Source organism: Ailuropoda melanoleuca, chromosome 8, assembly GCF_002007445.2.
Source record: "Ailuropoda melanoleuca isolate Jingjing chromosome 8, ASM200744v2, whole genome shotgun sequence".
Taxonomy (NCBI): Eukaryota; Metazoa; Chordata; class Mammalia; order Carnivora; family Ursidae; genus Ailuropoda; species Ailuropoda melanoleuca.
The window spans coordinates 93,297,997-93,315,960 of NC_048225.1; the positions used below are offsets into that span (position 1 = coordinate 93,297,997).

The window sequence follows — 17,964 nt, forward strand, 5'->3', positions numbered from 1 at the left end:
GAATTGTGTTACAAAAAAAGAAGAGATTTTCAGGAAGAAGGAAGGGTCAGTAACTTGAAATGATATAGAATGCACGAGTAGAATATAATGAACAATCAATCCATCATTGGATGTGGGAGTTGGGTTGACCTCTGTCAGCTGTTTCAGTGAAAAGACCGAAGATGCCCGAAAGAAGCAAAGTCAAAAGCGAAGTAGTAGGAAGGAGTAGTTTTTTCTAGACTGGCAGATATCTCTCTACCAGCTACACTTTTACACAGAAGATGTGAGCATAATTTGGGCTGCAGTGAAAAGGTCAGAGAGAGATAACTGATGGAAAAAGTCGTAGTTGTGACACGAAGGGACAGACAGGATCAAACCAGGGAAGGGACGTTTGTTACTGTGACAGAGAGGCATTGAGGCAGACTTCATTCAGTAAATGTTCCTCAGTATCATTTCATATTAATAGATTTATAAGATTTTTAAAAGTCTGATCATATCAAATATTGGCAAGGAGGTAGACAGTAAGTACTGTGTAAAGTGCTTACAAGCGGTACAACGTAACTCAGTCCCTGACTTCAAAAAGTGTACAGCCTAGTGGGCAAAACAGTAATTTTAATGTTCTAAAAACATGCTCAGATGAAAAGGGTAGTATACAGAGGTCAGGGAGAAGGGCTGGAATTTAAGGGAGTTCCTGCTTGATATTTTCTCTGTGAAGTTATCAACCAAGTTTTTGGGGGGAGTGGAGAGACAGTAGGTGATGTGTAGAAAGGGATGCATGTTCAAAATACCTGCTTAAATAATGACTAAACAACAGCATCTTTCATTCAAGATTTACTATGTATTGGGTACTGTATGAAGTGCTTCTGTATATATTACCTCTTTGATTCCCAAACAATCCTATTATTTTCATTTTACCAAGGGAAAACACTGAGGCTTAGAGGTTAAACACTGAGAGGCATAAGGACTGCACTGAGATCTGAAACCATTTTTTCTAAGTGGCAACAATTTCCATGATTGTGCCATTTTCTCCTGCTGTGCCTCTCAGACCAAGAATAGCAACAGATCCAGCATTGTGGGTTCATAGGGTTAGGGAAGGTATAGAAGAGGATAGGGAAATTGGGAGTTAAAGATACTGGGAAGAGAACAATAAAATGTCATAGGTGAAAAGAGTTTAAGATGACGACAAGGGACAGAATGGGGCAATGGCATTGAGGTATGGCGGTCATTATAAATAGGAGGAAGTTACGTTCTGTCTCCCAATTTCGTTCTTCACTATTCCACAGCTGTCTCTAGCTCACAAGCCTTTACCCCTCAATATTTGGTATATTTTTTACAATTATGTGATTCCTTGCCTGTGTAAATGAGTATGTATATCAATTTAGCCTTTTCCTACTGATTTTAAGTCATCGTGATTATCATCATTTCGAGGAACAGGAGTGCTTTTCTAGTTGGGGATTCTTCCATCTCTTCCTTTGAGGCAGCTTTTATTTTCACTCCTGTCAGTATACCGCTACACAGAGCACCCCAACTTATGATGGTTCCGGTTACAATTTTTCAACTTTACGATGGTGTGAAAGCCACAGGTATTCAACAGAAACTGTACTTTGAATTTTCTTCTTTTTCCAAGCTAGTAATATACGGTAAAATGCTCTCTCATGAAGCTGGGTGGTGGCAGTGAGCTGCAACTCCCAGTCGGCCATGCGAATGCGAGAACAACTGATACACTGACAACCACTGTGTATATTTACCACCATTCTGTGTTTCACTTTCAGCACAGTATTCAATTACATGAAATACTCAACACTTTATTATAAAATAGGCCCTGTGTTAGATGATTTTGCTCAACTACAGGCTAACGTATGTTCTGAGCATTGTAGGCTAGGCTAAGTGATGATGTTTGCTAGATTAGGTATATTAAATGCATTTCTGACTTACAATATTTTCAGTTTACGATGAGTTTACTAGGATGTAACCCCACTGTAAGTTGAGGAAGATCTAATTTCTAATTTGCTAAAATATGGAACAAAACAAGTGTTTTTAAGAAAAATTGGGTGACAAAGCTTAATTTTAATTGTATTATACTCAAGACTGTATCATCTGAGGGTGGTTTTCTTTCTTTTCTCTGGATTAAAGACTATCGATTGTGGCAGGGCTTTTATACTTCTAAGTGGATGAGATAACCCAACAGTTATTTTAACTACTGGCTAACTGGGAGTTCTAGATATTACTTTTTTTCCCCAAAAACCTCTAGCACTGAAATTTACTACTTCCTACACCATGGTATAAAAATGTTTTTCTTAACAGGAAGTACGATGCATTCTTTTTTGCATGGATTTGTAGAACAATTACAAGCACTCTAATGATCATCATTACCTCTTTCTTGGCTTCTTTTTTTGGATCATAATCACTATCATTTCCATCCATTGGGTGTGTTTCTTCCACATCATCATCACTGAGAAGAAACAAAGATTAGTAGATTTAATTCCCTTTTTATTCTATTCCGGGGCTCTTATCAAATTACAATATACCTTGCTAATAATTTCACTAGACATTCCCCAACAAAACAAGAGTTGTCCTTGGGAGGATGACCTTCTATAATTTAGATTTCTGTAGTGTTCAGAAACATTTATCTTTTTGGGTATATAGAATCATGTTAGCAAACATGTCTACCTAAAAAATAGAGACCCAGTAGGAAAGATATTTAGAGAGAATACCGTTTGGGAAAGAGAACACATATATTAATTTGATATAATACTTATTATTTCATTTCTCCAGTTGGAAGATAAAGACAAACACCAATAAGCAAAATGATTTTATACCACCAGAAAGATATAGCTACAATAATGGGGACTTCAGTTACTCAGGTAATTGTACTCAGGCAATTATGGAAAGAGCATGTTCTAGAGAATATCTTTTTTTTTTTTTTTTTAAAAGATTTTATTTATTTATTTGACAGAGATAGAGACAGCCAGTGAGAGAGGGAACACAAGCAGGGGGAGTGGGAGAGGAAGAAGCAGGCTCACAGCAGAGGAGCCTGATGTGGGGCTATCCCATAACGCCGGGATCACGCCCTGAGCCGAAGGCAGACGCTTAACCGCTGTGCCACCCAGGCGCCCCTAGAGAATATATTTCTTAATGTAGTCTAAATATATGTATTGCATATATCAATACTAAAAGGAAGTACTTGCAAGTACAGTTAAACACAGCTCAAATATATCTCAGTTGTAGTGTTTGCTGGCTATGATTAACAGTTAAAGAGTTAAAAAAAAGTCCTTACTATTAAGATTTGTGATTATTCTTCCTGCCAGAGACGAAACATGAATGTAAAGTTAGGAAGTATTTACAATGTGTTGTGATAATTTTTCTGCCTTAGGAAATGTAAGCAATCCAATACAGTGTCCCTAACAATATAACTATATAAAGGAATCCAACCTACCTGTCGCCCTGATTATGTCTATTGGCTAGTTTACGAGCCTGACGATCCATCAAGCTTGTCCTGGATCGAGTTTTTTTCCAGGAATAGTAATATTTTACAAGGCTAGCAATTGTCTTATCTGGAAGCTTGAAAAAGAAAGTCATGTTAATATCAGCAAGTTTAATTCACAAACTCCGATTAACAGAATGAGTAATATTTCTGATACTCTTTGATCCTTAAAGGCATAGATGAAAAATATTTTCATGAGTACATTTACGAATTACAGAACTAAAAACTACTGTTACAGTCATAGTAACCCACCACACCTATGTCACTGACATTTCTGAATACTCCTATTTTTTTCTGAGAGGAAAGGGGAGACAAGAATGTCACAAACATGGTAACAATGCACCCAGATGTCCCCAACACAATGTTAGCATTTGGTATTTGTTTTTCTTTAAGAGTTACTCTTTTCTTCCCACTCTGTAAGTTGAAATTTTAAAACTGATACATAATTAACATACCTGAAAATTCACCAGTTTAAAATGTACAATTCAGTGGTTTCTATCATATTCATTAAGTTACACAACCATAACTATTTAATTCCAGACATTTTCATAACTTCAAAAAAAAAACATTAGTAGTCATCCTCTGGTCTTCCTTACCCCAGTCTCTGGCAACAAGTAATCTACTTTCCATCTCTATGGATCTGTCTATTCTGGACATTTCATATAAATGGGATCATACACTATGTGACCTTTTATGGCTGGCTTTTGTCAGTTAGCATCATGTTTTCAAGAAAAGCTATTCAATTTTCAACAATGAATTTTCTGAATCATTTGTCTTAAACCCAGGTTTTAAGATGATAAAGAATACAATCAGACTTTAGCTACCAAATAAACTCTCTGGGTATTAAAATGACTAATCATCATGCACTGATTTGTCATACTGGCAAACGAGGACACATACTCCCAATCAAAGGCTCTCTTCAATTATGGAACACACTTAGATATATTTGCAAACATTATCTAATTTTTATCCATTCGGGTTAAAAGATTCTAATGCAGCAACTTCTCAGGTTTATATTCTTTTGACACAATACTAAAAATTTAAAAACTAGAAGTAAAGAGTTCTTCTCCTTAAAAAAAACAGTACCTGTACAATATTGAAATACAGAATTTTTAAAAATTGATTTTCGTATCCAAAGGAATATAAATTAGAAAATAAAATGTTAAAAAATGAAACATTTAAAATTAAATTGAAATTATGATTTTTTTCCCTAAAACAAGCACATTTAATACACATATATTTAAGTCATAATGAAACATAAAAATGATGAAATAGCACATAACTGTCATGAGGTAGAGTGGTTACTGGAAATAGGGTATATATAAATATATAGGTATTTAAAAATCAAATATTTTTAAATATTAAAATTAGAACGAAAACTTTTTTGTATTTAATAACTGGGAAGTGTTTAATAATAGCATATCTTTCAGGTATGAATTACAGTAAAACCAAAATTACCATACCATTTGCTGAATCCTGTGAAAGCTCTTCCCATGAAAACTAAAGGCTTGTTCAAACAGGACTTTATCTTCCACTGTCCACTCATCCGGAAAGGGAGTGAAATTAGGGAGATCAGCAAGGGACTTCTCAATGTTATGTTTATGCCAGAATAACATGCCAAGTGCCTTTGAAGAGAAATCATTCCCCTTTGGTTTTAATGGATTTATGTTCCATCACACTTAAGAGAGTTAAACACAAATTAGGTTAAAATCTTAAGCCCATGACTTCAACTGAAAATACACTCACAGTTTAGACCTTTTAATCAGGGATGCCCAAGTAGTAGACCTCACTTATTTATTTCTTTTAAATCAGGGCCTCAGAACAGTGAATGTTCTTACATACCACATTTGCTGCATAACCTAGGAACAACAGTGAGCTGAAGAGAGTGACTATAATTACTAAAGCAGGTTTGTAGACTCGTATCAAGACTGACCCACATTTACTCATTTGTCAATGTGTAGAGAAAAACATGCTAAAAAGAAAAATATCCAGTAAATACTTGAAGAAAACTATCAATCATAACACCAAACTAGAAGTGGTCAGTTGAAACTGAGTAGAGAAATATTTAAGTGTTAACCTCTTAGAAGTATATACCCATGGGCTGAACAGTTCCAAGGAGTACCTCAATTGCAACCTTAATAATATTTACCACATATATTTTTTAAAGTTCTTTATTATCATAACACACACAAAGAATTATTATGAGGCATATTAATAACTTCAGTGACTTTATTACCAAATCACAGGAAAGCCCAAAATGGGTAATTTCTAACCTTCCACAACTTTCCCTTCTATTGTTAAGTAAGTCTTAGGTCTTCATCTTTACTATAAAGTATTGAGTATCAAATTTCACTTTTTAAGAAGAGAGATAGCAGCTTTTTAAATACTGCATTTTAAAATTAATTTCTGTACTCCGGTAATACTCCTTTAAAATGAACATGAAAATGAACATTATTACATTTTGAAGGATTAATGTCTCAAATATTAAACAGAAAGTCAAGAATACAAAACAAAATAATCAAAGGCTTCAAAATTCACAAAGAAAGTTAACGATGTTTAGATGAACATCTCAATTTCTAGAAATGACTTTGTATTATTTAACCACAGTACTGACTATAAAGTTAGCTCTTAATAATCCAGATTATAGATATTTCACTTATTTTACTATTAATTCTGATAAAGGTTGATCTAGTAATTAGTTGAAAAAGAGATTTAAGAATCTCTATTTCCTTTTTATTTTTTCATGTTCTTCATTCCTTCATTACAAGGGAAAATGAACCATTTGCCCCATATAGATCTCCTTTTAAAGTTATCTAACAAAAAAAAAAAAGCCCCCCAAAATAAATTTTAAAATTATATTAAAAAAAGCCCTTCATAAATTGTTTCATTCAAAATTGAAAAGTCTTAAATATTCCTTTAAATAAAAAGTTTAACCTCTAAGTCTTTCAGGTTAAAAGGTCACAGAGAATTACTTATACTAAAAAAAAAAAAAAATTCCCTTTTTTGGTTAGCGTTTGTCAGAATAATCTAAAAGCTTTCAGAACTCAAAGCAGAGTAAGAAATAGAGATACTGAGAGAGAAATGTTCAAGCCCTTGATATGAACGATGTTTATAAAAGCAAAATCCATAATTCTGAAACGTCAGACTTTGCTAGGACTTTTGTGGTATCTATAAAATTGGTTGAACTGCACTTTCTTAGGATAGAAACAACCAGGAGATGTCCTTTGGATTTGGTAAATATTGAGGAAAGCTTTAATATTAAAATGTTACTCTACATACCTGTTCCACATTGTAGCCATGTTTCTCCTTTGCAATTGCAATATATTCATCCACTGCAATGAAACAATGTTATATAATTAATTATTCTTATTTACTTTGTGTGCTTAGGTGTACTTTTTTTTTTAAACAAAGCAAAATAAAAATATTGTATTCCAAGGCTTTTTCCAGGGAAAAGTCCTCTTCCATAAATGTTACAAAAAAAGACTTTTACTTCTATGAACAGGATCAGAAGGTTCCTTGATTTAAAATTTTACTTAGTATGATTTATCTCTAAGATTGTATAGCATATATTTATTAAATTCAATGACACTATATAATTATTTTTGTATACAAAAAAGACCAATCTGTATATAGCCAATAGAACCTAATTACAGTGTAAAATATTAGATAATTTCTTCATTTTTGTTTCAGTCTTTATTTGAAGGGACTTAGCTGTTTCAGCCCCATGTCATAGTAAGAGTTGGCCCAAAGCCTCTACCTTCCCACTTCTCACTGCTGTACAAAGGATGGTTTATCTATGTATGGTTTTGCCAGCTATACGTAATAACATGTTTAAATATGTTTTGGTAGCCCTAAATTTTCTTCAGCTCTTCCTGCAAGCTATACAGAAGGTGTCTGAATATTCCATTTTCATTCATCTTCCATACGTAATCAAGTCAATAGAACTACTTAGATAAGCACAGCTTCAATGATGAGGTACCAGCTATTTTAAGGCCTCACTGCTGAGATGTCTGCCATTTCAGTCAGCAGGACTGTTTTATGTGAAATCCACAGTCACTCCTGTTTGATCCTTTTTTAAGTATATATACAAATGTGTGTGTGTGTATGTGTGTGTATGTATATTATATGATTTATAAAATTCTCTTTAAGCATATTTGGAGAAGCAGAGGTTAAGAATTCTGATCCCAGAACAGCTAGTCTACCAGGGCTTAGTTCTCAGCCTTATTGCTAGTTTTTTCACTATAAGCAATTAACTCTTCCTTTTTGTACCTTACTTTCCTCACTCTAAAACAGTACCTTCTTCCTAGGATTAAATGAGCTAATATATATCGAGTGTTTAAAATAACACCTGGCACATTTAAGGCACTTTATATGAGTTTGCTGTTATTATTAGTCAATATAAGATAATTTAATATATAAAAATGATACTGTAACAATAATGCTATTAGAATAACAACTATTTTTTATGGATGCTATTATTGTTCCCTAAGACTGTAAACTTTTGCAGAAAATCCAAATACTGTATTTTGTTTAGAACTTAAATACATGGCACTTAAACACAAGACAGGTCTAAATATATGCTGTTAAACTTTAACAAAAATGTCTTACAGTCCTATAAATAGAAGGCTAAACAATACCAGCCAATCTGTGGTTTCCAACCTTGGCTATGCATCAGAATCAGTGGGGGAGCTTTTTAAAAGTAAGTTCAGGAGCACCTGGATGGCTCCGTTGGAAGACAGTGCAACCCTTGATCTCGGGTCATGAGTTCAAGCCCCATGTAGAGTAGATAGATTATTTAAAAATAGAATCTTAAAAAATAAATAAATAAAATTAAAAATAAAAAGTCCAGACTCCACCCCTAAAGATTCTGATTTAATTGGTTTGCAATAGAGACCAGACATCAGTACTGCCTTTTAAAAGTTCCCCCAAGTGATTCCAACGCACAGCCAGGGTTGAAAACCACTGTCTGAGATCTTCGGTCTAGGATATTTTTCATGGACACCACACAATCAGGATATGCTGGCTTTCTGAATTTTGTTTTCCACCTTAAGAAATGCACCATTGTACAAAACAGTGCTAGGACAGCAAAAGCCAGTCATACCCTGATGCTCAGTTTATGAATGAAAACCTTTGCCTGTAATGAGAACGGAACCAGAGAAACCTGATAATATCCCTCAGGTTTCTTAGTATACAGTCCCAGGCCAAATGTACAACTTTGTGTTTTCTGTTAAGAATGCCTCAAGGGCATGTAATTCCTAGATTACCAGCTAGACTTTTTGCTGGTATTCCAAAACTGCCAAATAGGAAGAATTATCAGGTATGCAGCATAATACTCAATTTTCAATTTTTAGTTCTCTTATTGCATCAATAAGTATGCTGAGACTTACTATGCACATGATATACATGACATCATTAATTTTCATGGGACTAAATAAACCATTATGGGACATCTTTAAAATTTCGTAAATATTTTTAAAAGACAAGCTTATTTTACAGCTGCAAGAACAGCTGTGCAGTGGTTTTTTGTTTGTCTGTTTTAACAAATTCAATGATAACTAAATGGAGGGGTGGGGATCTCAGTTTTGTTACCTGCACGTTTCCTATATCTGATGTGCCGCAAAGGATCAGGTCCGCTACATCACATTGAAGTCTAAAGCCACACCATGATTCAAGAAGTGCATGGTCAATGATCCAGAAGGTCTCCGTCCAGAAATGGGGAGCTCAAAGATGACCTGATTGATGGCTGCTGAAGTCAGTTCTTTCCCCTTTCCTCTTTAAAATGGTAATGATAGTGGGCTCTCTGAAGTTTGAAGGCATTTCTTTACAGCTCCATATACTGAGGAAAAGCCTGTGCAGATGTCTACATAGTAACTCCCTCCCCTGCTTGAGGATTTAAGCAGCAATGCCATCAGATCCTAGGTATTTTCAGTCTTCTGGGCCTGACACAAATTGGAATGATCAACCCACTATCTTTCAAAAGGAAAAACATTCTAATATAACAACCTCCATCAAAAAACAAAACAAAACAAAGACAAGCTGTTTTCTTATGAGAATCCAAGCGACCCAAAACAAATATAAGTTGCATTTTCAATTGGTTGCTAGATCCCTATTGACATAAACATTCAATTTCAGAAGACTTACATTTGGCATCTGGGATACTGTGATATGGAGACCACACAAGCATTCCTCCATTGTCTTTATCTGTGTACTTTGTAGCACCTGGGGAAAAAATTCATTACTTTGAATATGATGGATTTTATGTACATTTAAAGTAAGTATAAACAAAGTAAGCTTTATTTCTATTTTTGTACAGCACCTGCCAAGAGGATAAAGGAACAAAATACCAGGAAACAGAGAAGAAAAGCAGATTTACATTAAATACAGTTAAGTATTTCATTTATGGAATTGAAGAAAATTTCACAATGACTGAAGTTAACCCCCTTTAAATGAAAAAGAAAGACTTTCTTAAATACACTATATAGCCCTATTTCTTGACAGGTAATAAACCTTAACCTTCTAAACACTATTTAGGAGGCATTAAAAATTTTGACTTTTAAAATTAGAGAATACCTCAGGTGATAAATTATTTCTGTTTTGCCCCATATCTAAATGGGCCAAGATTACCATCATTTAAAAATACCTGTATCTGGTTTTTGTTTACTCTTATTCCTTGTGAGTCTGACAACTATTCCTTTAGCATCAATTTCATTTATTACAGTTTACATTTATAAAATTATGTGCTCTGTGTAAGAGGTCAAAAACAAAAGTCAAAAAATGTAAAAGTTAATAATGCTGTTTCTTCTTAATCAAAGTCTACCTCTAACGTAGAAGCACACTATTACGGTTGCTTATTTCTAATCTGTTATAATATAAAAAGTCAGAAAAATCAAGCTCTATTAAAACTGCATTAAGGATAGAATGAATGAAAGCCTGACACAGCTGTCCCAGTGCCAAGTACATGCCCGTGGGTTCTGTCTTTTAATTACTCGGTGGTCTCTTTCTGGCTTCTTTCTAATTCCTAGGTGCATTCAAGTTAATTAAAACTATCAAGAAATGAAGCATTGTTGCCACCTACTTACTTTAAGACTTGTCTATGACCATATCATAATTGACTTTTATGAGGTACTGATAGCTGCCAACAAATGGCAAGAATTTCAAAATTATTCACATAAAACATTAACAGAATTCTGTGGTTAAACTGTAATCATTCATAAAGTTATAAGATATTTGGGATAAAGAACATTCACTTCCAGGGGTAAAGGAACTACTAGTATAATCTCAATCTAGAAAAGCTATCTATCCAGGAACAACCTAATATAGTTCGATAGTTCTTAATTTTTGGACAATCATTACACATCACTACTGCATATTCAATCAACAAATTATTTTTGGATAATCATTACACATCACTACTGCATATTCAATCAACAAATTATTTTTGGACAATCATTACACATCACTACTGCATATTCAATCAACAAATTATAGAAAATGATACACTGTTAGTGAAAATATGAAGCTAAAATTGTTTAAAAATTGTATGTGTTTTACTATAAAGAAAAATTAAGGATGGAGAAAAGAGAAATGAGAGAATAGTACCAAAGTATTAGAAAAATCGTATTTACAAAATGAATCTAAAGCAAAACCTACAGCATTTTGTCGTATCTTTAATAAAGATGGCAAAAAGCTTAAAGTTTAAGAAAACACAAAGTAGAAGTACATTATCTAAAATTTATATTCAATGAAAACAAATTTCAAGTTTTTTTAAAAACTTCAAAAACAATATATATTAATTTTCTAACCACATAAAATATAAACACAAAAGCAAAATTGGCAGCCACTCAATGGAAATAAAAGACATATCCAAGTTGGTCAGAAGTCTTTATCTAATGCTATTCCTAGTGAGTATTCTGAACTTCAAATCAACATGGAATGATTCTTTTTCACAATGGATTATAACAATAAGATAATTTAAATCCTACTTAATAGAGTAAGGATTGCAACAAAGAAAGGTTTCCATTAAGTCTCAAGTCTTAAGAGCGTACCATGCTTAATATTTAAACATATTTCCTGCATCTGATTCTTGCATTACAGAAAATCTTAATACCTTCACGAAATGTCTCTTCTTACACAGATATAAACTATTTCTTGTATTTTTCCCCATGAAGAGTAACAGTTAAGTTTCCCAAAAAAATTCTTAGGACTACAATTAAGGGCTTGATCTGACAAAAATTGACATCCAGGCTGTGGGGACTAACAGCTCTTCCAATATGGGGGTAGGGGGTGCTAATAGGGAGAGTAATTGTGTCTGGTAGCAGAGAATGCCTAATTAGGCATTTCACAATGTTCCTTTTTTTTTTTTTTAACATTTATTTATTTGAGGGAGAGAAAGACAGAGAGAGAGAACATGAGTGGGAGGTGGGGTGAGGGAGCAGCAGATTTCCTGCTAAGCACGAAGCCCCAAGCAGGGCTCAATCCCAGGACCCCAGGATCATGACCTGAGCTGAAGGCAGACGCTTAACTGAGCCACCCAGGCACCCCCACAATGTTCTTTTCCTAACCTTGAACTAAACTCCAACATTTTCAATCATGTATGTGTCAGCTAGGCCCAAGAGATGACTGATGTTCACAGGAAATGAAATATTTTAATATAATGGTTAAGGGTGTAACCATTATAAAGCTAGACTATTTCGAATCCAAGCGCTGCCATTCCTTAGCTTTGCCATCTTAGGGAAATTTACCTATGTTGTCCATGCCTCAGTTTAATTCTTTAAAAACATGAATGAGGGGTGCCCCGGTGGCTTAGTCGGTTAAGTGGCTGACTATGGATTTCAGCTCAGGTCAGGATCTCAGGATCCTGGGATCCAGGCCCCATACTAAGCCCCCACACCAGGCTTCCCACTCAGTGAGGAGTCTGCTTGAGGCTTCTCTCTCTCCCTTTCCCTCTGTTCCCCCCCCCGCCCCCACTTGCACACTCTCTCTAAAATTAAATAAATCTTAAAAAAAATAGGGACGATGAGAGTACTTCACAGAATTATTAAAAAATTAAATGAATGTATGCAAAGTACCTGGCATACAGTAAGCATTATCTAAACATTATTACTACTAGTATATGCTCACTGAAAGCAGTTCTTGTTCCCTTTTATCTCTACTCTGAAAAGACTTCTTGTCATCTTATCAAATAATAACACAAATGAATAAAATCTCATGGGGCTCTAACACAAACAGCTGATGCCTTCTCTCACCAATCCCTTGAAAATGAGATCAGATAGTTGAAATGACCCTTTTGTTTCTCTAACAACTCAGACCTGACTTCTCTCCTATACAAAGAGAAAGTAACTTGTATTATTAAAAACAATGTACCCCTCAGGATGCTTTGCATCCAATAAAGTTTTATCCTTTCCATTATAAAAGTTGAAAAAAATATCTGAAGGACATAAACTCAGTATTTATTTTGCTTTTATGTGTAACAATATTTAACATTGTATCTCAAAACTATCTGATACTCAGAAATAATACTGAAGGGATGCCTGGGTGGCTCAGCTGCTTAAGCGTCTGCTTTTGGCTCAGGTCATGATCCCAGGGTCCTGGGGTCAAGTTCCACATCAGCAGGGAGCCTGCTTCTCCCTCTGCTTGCCCCCCTGCTCATGTGCTCTCTCTGACAAATAAATAAATAAAATCTTAAAAAAAAAAAAAGAATACTGAAAATCAAGCTTGCCTCACCGACAAAATAATCCAGTTTAGAAGTATTCTATCTTCCAAACAGTTTAAAAAACAAACCAAATCCTAGATAGCAAGCTACCATCATTTTAAAAGACTATATAGTAGCATGACAGTTCTGAAAACAAAATTAAACAATATTTTTAAGTATGAAATGAAACACTTAAAAGTTTAATAACTGCAGTTGGTAAAGTACATTTATGAGACCAATTGGGGAAAAACAACTAAAAAACAAAAGTATAATTCTGACAAGCTAGGATTTTTACACGAATAGCAATTTTCAAAATACGTACAAAAATAAAAATCTACTTCTTCTTAGCTTGAGACATTTAGAATAAGGATTTTGATGAAAATCATAGGACAAATATTCTATATAAATAATTTAAGTACTGAGAATATTAAGACACACCAAATATTTTTTAAAAATTCTCCTATTTATGAACTCAGCTCTCACTTACATATATAATTCACTACCTTCAAACTGGGATAAATAACAACTTTCCAAAGGGTATGTAAGCATACGTAAGTTTTATGGGAATCAATTTTCAGAAACGTTAGTTTCCCCGTGTGCTCTTTCCCAAGACAATCTGCCTGAGAATTCACCTGCAGTTTAAATCTATATGCTCATTCTAATTCTAACCTCCTTCACAAATGCCCTCCTCTGTCTTACAAAAAAAAAAAAGAGGCAGTTCTCTTACCCCATTCCACATCCGACAAGAGTACATCGCCTAAAATTTTAAGACCTCGACATTGCCAAACAAAGGGTGTCAGCAAGGCTCTCCTTTACTGAAGGCATCATAGCTATTACAATTTCAATCAATTATACGTTAATTGTAATAACTCAAACCAGAAGAGACTTAACACTTAGAGCCTTATGTTCACAAGAATACATATTACAGTGGTAGAGAAACTGGATAGGTGATCAATAAAGCACTTTCAAGCATAAAAATATAAAATTCCTCGGGGGAAAATGTATGGAAATGATTTCAAAGATAAAAAGGAAAAATGTAAACTTTCAGACTATTCGCCTATTCACACTTTTTATAAAATATATACTATCATATTACTGTAGTATTTATATTTAACTGCATGCATTTAAAATAAGGAATAATGGCTTTATTTCAGAGCGCTAATATTTTCAATACACTGGAGATTATGCTTTTCAACTACTTAAACACAGCAACAAGTGATAGATGTCAAAAATATGCAAGAAAATTTTTTTGAAAATTCTTTTATGAATACACGAGCAAAACATTTTGAAGACCATTGCTTTATAGACTTTAATTTTCACCTAATCTTATGATATAGTTAACATCATCTCCCTGTCACAAATGAGAAAATAAAGGCATGGATACATCAGGTAGTTCGTCAAGGTCACTACACCGTAGCTAAAAGGCCTATGGGAAGAGGTGAGACTCAATCACCACACGAAACTGCTCCTTCCTTGATATACAAATAGTCAGGAGACACTAAATAAAGTCGGGAAGTGAAAAATCTGAAGAAAAAAAAGGCACCTAAGAAAACAATCAAACCCAGTTAGTTAATTTTTATAAAGGCATTCTCAGCAATGGTGTTAATTAACATAAACTGTTCCTAAACTTATATTCAGTAATTCCAACTTAAATCACAATTCTTCTCATACTTTCTAAAATACTCATTTTAGTAAATCATTCTCTGCTTGATTTCTATCATCACTATTAAAAATGTCCTACACACACTGACACACACAAATCCTCTTTAATTTTCCTATACTCTGATCATAATAATTTTGGTACCTAAGAAACTGTACTTCCAAATAAGTTGGTTACAGGTGAATAATCTCCATGAAGGGAGACTGAACAGTTTATGAGACTACAGATAAATGTATGAGAAAGAGAAAAGGAGAGAGAAGAACTGACCATTTCTCAATTTCCATCATTAATTAATAAATATCTCTTTTCTTTTTATCTTTCCCAAGGAAATATGTTTAATTTCTTACCAAATTATATTGAATTGATGTGAAGTAGAAACTTCACACAACAGCACAACACTTAGAATAAAAGAGAGCAATGGCACTATGTTGAAAAGCATAGAGGTTCAATATTTACTTTTAAAAAGTGTCTAACAACTGATAATCTACATCTGCTTGACAAGATTTGCTTATGATGGCTATAGGAAAGCCTATTCAGGTTTAAGTGATAACTGGTTTTAATTGTGTCCTTGGATTCAGTATTCTTCTGCAGATTATTAAGGAGAAAATTTATAGATGAATTTTTAAAATGTGACATATATTCCTATCCTAATAAAGAGTATCAATTATAATCTAAATAAATAACTTGAAAATGACTTTAAAAAATGTAATAATTCAGTGGTTTTTTTCCCCACAAATATTCTGCTTAGGTTCAAAATAATAATTAAAAAAATGATGATCAAGTAAACTGGATAACTCAAACTGGCTATATGAAACTACCTGAAGCGTTCTGCACTTTTAATGAATTACTTTTCAAATTTTGAAATATATTCTAGTATTTAATCTATCATGAAATGAAAACCAAACCAAACCAAACAAAAACATAAAAACCTTTACAGTGATCTAGATCATGGCATATATAAATTTGTTTCACCAAGAAGTCTGGTTTTTAGACACAAGACTTCCTAATCAACCTGCATACAGTTGTCTATAAAATATAAACCTACCAAATGGAACAAAAAGATGTTTATTAATTTATGAAGTAACTCTGGCTGTTAAAGTCTAATTTGTAAATCAGTTTATCATTTCCCACAAAAGCTGAGTACCAGTGAATGCCCCAAATCACAAAGGTACAAATGTATGCAGAATCATTCTTCTTAATTATGAAATTTGATCTTTACTGAATAACTGCCATATGCCCAATCACGTATTCCTGATAAGAATTCCATGAAGCATTTTTTTATGTCCATTTTACAGCTAGGGAAACTAAGGATCAGAGAAGGTCACCGACTTGCTCAGAGCACAAAAATAAAATAGCTGGGAACTGAATTCAGTTTATCTTAAGCCAAAGCATGCTTTTTCTAAGTATCAAGTTAATACCTGAGGCAGCATAGTAATGTGAAAGTGTTATTCACCTACTAGCTCCATCAATAAACAAAATTAGTTTCACAGAACATTTAAAATTATTTGAAGACCACCAGTACACACACCTGATAGTTTTTGAATAAAATGTATTAACAGCTACGTCATTTAGAAGGACACTCCGTATCACTGCTTTTACCTACTGAAAAACAGACTGCATTGACAATCCTTTTAACACTCATTATTTTACCCTCCCCCTCGGGACAGGAGATGCCACCTAAAACTCTTTATCTTGCATTGCTGTAATGGGCAGGGGATGTATGATAATACCCATCTACACCCTATAATGAAGTAAAGAAAGCTATCCCTCTCCCCTCAAAAAAAAAAAAAACCCCACAAGAAAGCCCTTATTAATATCTAATACAGAATTCAAAAGTCCGACACAATGTCATTATGAGTGGGCAATGGGCAAAAAACTGACCAAATGTAAGAGAGAAAGGAAAAAAAAGAGCTCCTTCAAAGTCTGCCCAAAGACTGAACTGAAGAGGGTCTGGGGTGGGGAGAAGGAAACACGCTCCACTCCGGGAGGCTCCAGCAAGGGCGCCTCCATATGCGGAACTCTCGCCCAATCCCCGTCCAGGCTGAAATCCCGTGACCGCCAGAGAGCCTGTTTGGAGAAAAGTAGACAGGGAGCCCGCAAGCTGGGTTGGCAGAGGACGCTGGAACCTGGCTGCTCGGGGAGAAAATGTCTCCTTGGCAGCTGCAGCCACTGTCCTGTGGTCTGACTTCCTAGGGCTGGCTGGAGGGCGAGGTGTGCCTCTGGCTTCTCCCCACCCCCTTCCCCCATCCCTTTCTCTCCGCGGCTCCTACAGTCCGCAGAGCTGTCGCGACCAAAGCTACACCACCTAGCTAAAAAGAAAGAAAAAAGAAAACCCCGTGTGCGCGCGGGTCGGCCAGGGCTCGGCTTCGGCCGATGACAGCAGCCCCGGCATCCGCCGCCCTTGCGGAGCGCGGCCCTCCGCTCCCCGGGGCCGACGGTGTGGCAATTGACATTTGCATGGTTCTTCCACACGCAGCCCGCACGCCCTCTCCTCCAGCCCTCGGCCCAGCAGCCGCTCCTTCCCCAGCCTCGGACCCCCGAATCCGCCGAGGGCCGCCTCCCTCTGCTCTCCCCGACCTCGCCCCGGGCTCATGGGGACAGAAAGGCGATGCCACCAGCGGGCAAGTGGCCTCCGAAGGAACCATGTTAACCTTGCAATGCACACATCTGCCCACACGCCCTGTGTCACAGCCCTGCCAAGCCTGACATCCTCCCCGCCAGATGCCTGCCCATCCCAGCCCCGCATCCCCTCCCAACCGCACACCCGGACCCCTACCCCGGCCACCCCTCTACCCCTTCCACCCTAAACCGTTCCCAAAAAGGGGGAGACAGGATTTTGCTTAAGCAAATATATCTACCTGGATCAAATTCAGGGATCCGAGCTTGGTATTCAGCTCCGACTCTCATCCCAACATCTGCAAAGCAATGCCAAAAAGAAAAAAAAAAGAGAGAGAGAGAGAAAAAAGAAAAAGAAAAGAAAGAGAAGAAAAAAAGAAAAAGGAAGAAACACTTAATAAAATATAAAAATTGCTGGAGGGAGGAAAGAAGCGGCGGGTGGATGGGAAGATATTAACTCCGAGCACTCCGGGAGATGGCAGCGGATGGGGGCGGGGAGCGGGGGGGCGGCGAGGGCGGAGGATTGGTCGAGGG

The 17,964-nt window shown here is 35.6% G+C and overlaps 1 protein-coding gene across 3 annotated transcripts in view; it reads right to left on the reverse strand.

Annotated features, from left to right (window-relative positions):
• RCOR3 (REST corepressor 3) overlaps positions 1-17,920 on the reverse strand; it is a 51,641-nt gene extending 33,721 nt beyond the window's left edge. The window contains exons 1-7 of one of the 3 annotated variants that reach the window (XM_011222258.3): positions 17,673-17,703; positions 9,605-9,682; positions 9,053-9,402; positions 6,743-6,795; positions 4,927-5,088; positions 3,416-3,540; positions 2,353-2,431 (exon numbers count right to left, since the gene is read on the reverse strand). In XM_011222258.3, coding sequence (XP_011220560.1) covers positions 2,353-2,431; positions 3,416-3,540; positions 4,927-5,079 — 357 coding nt within the window. In that variant the 5' untranslated portion in view covers positions 5,080-5,088; positions 6,743-6,795; positions 9,053-9,402; positions 9,605-9,682; positions 17,673-17,703. Of the gene's footprint in view, positions 1-2,352; positions 2,432-3,415; positions 3,541-4,926; positions 5,089-6,742; positions 6,796-9,052; positions 9,403-9,604; positions 9,683-17,672 lie in introns of all 3 variants that reach the window. The other 2 variants (XM_011222259.3, XM_002917174.4) reach the window with 2 other exon arrangements.
• Between the last annotated feature and the right edge of the window lie 44 nt (positions 17,921-17,964).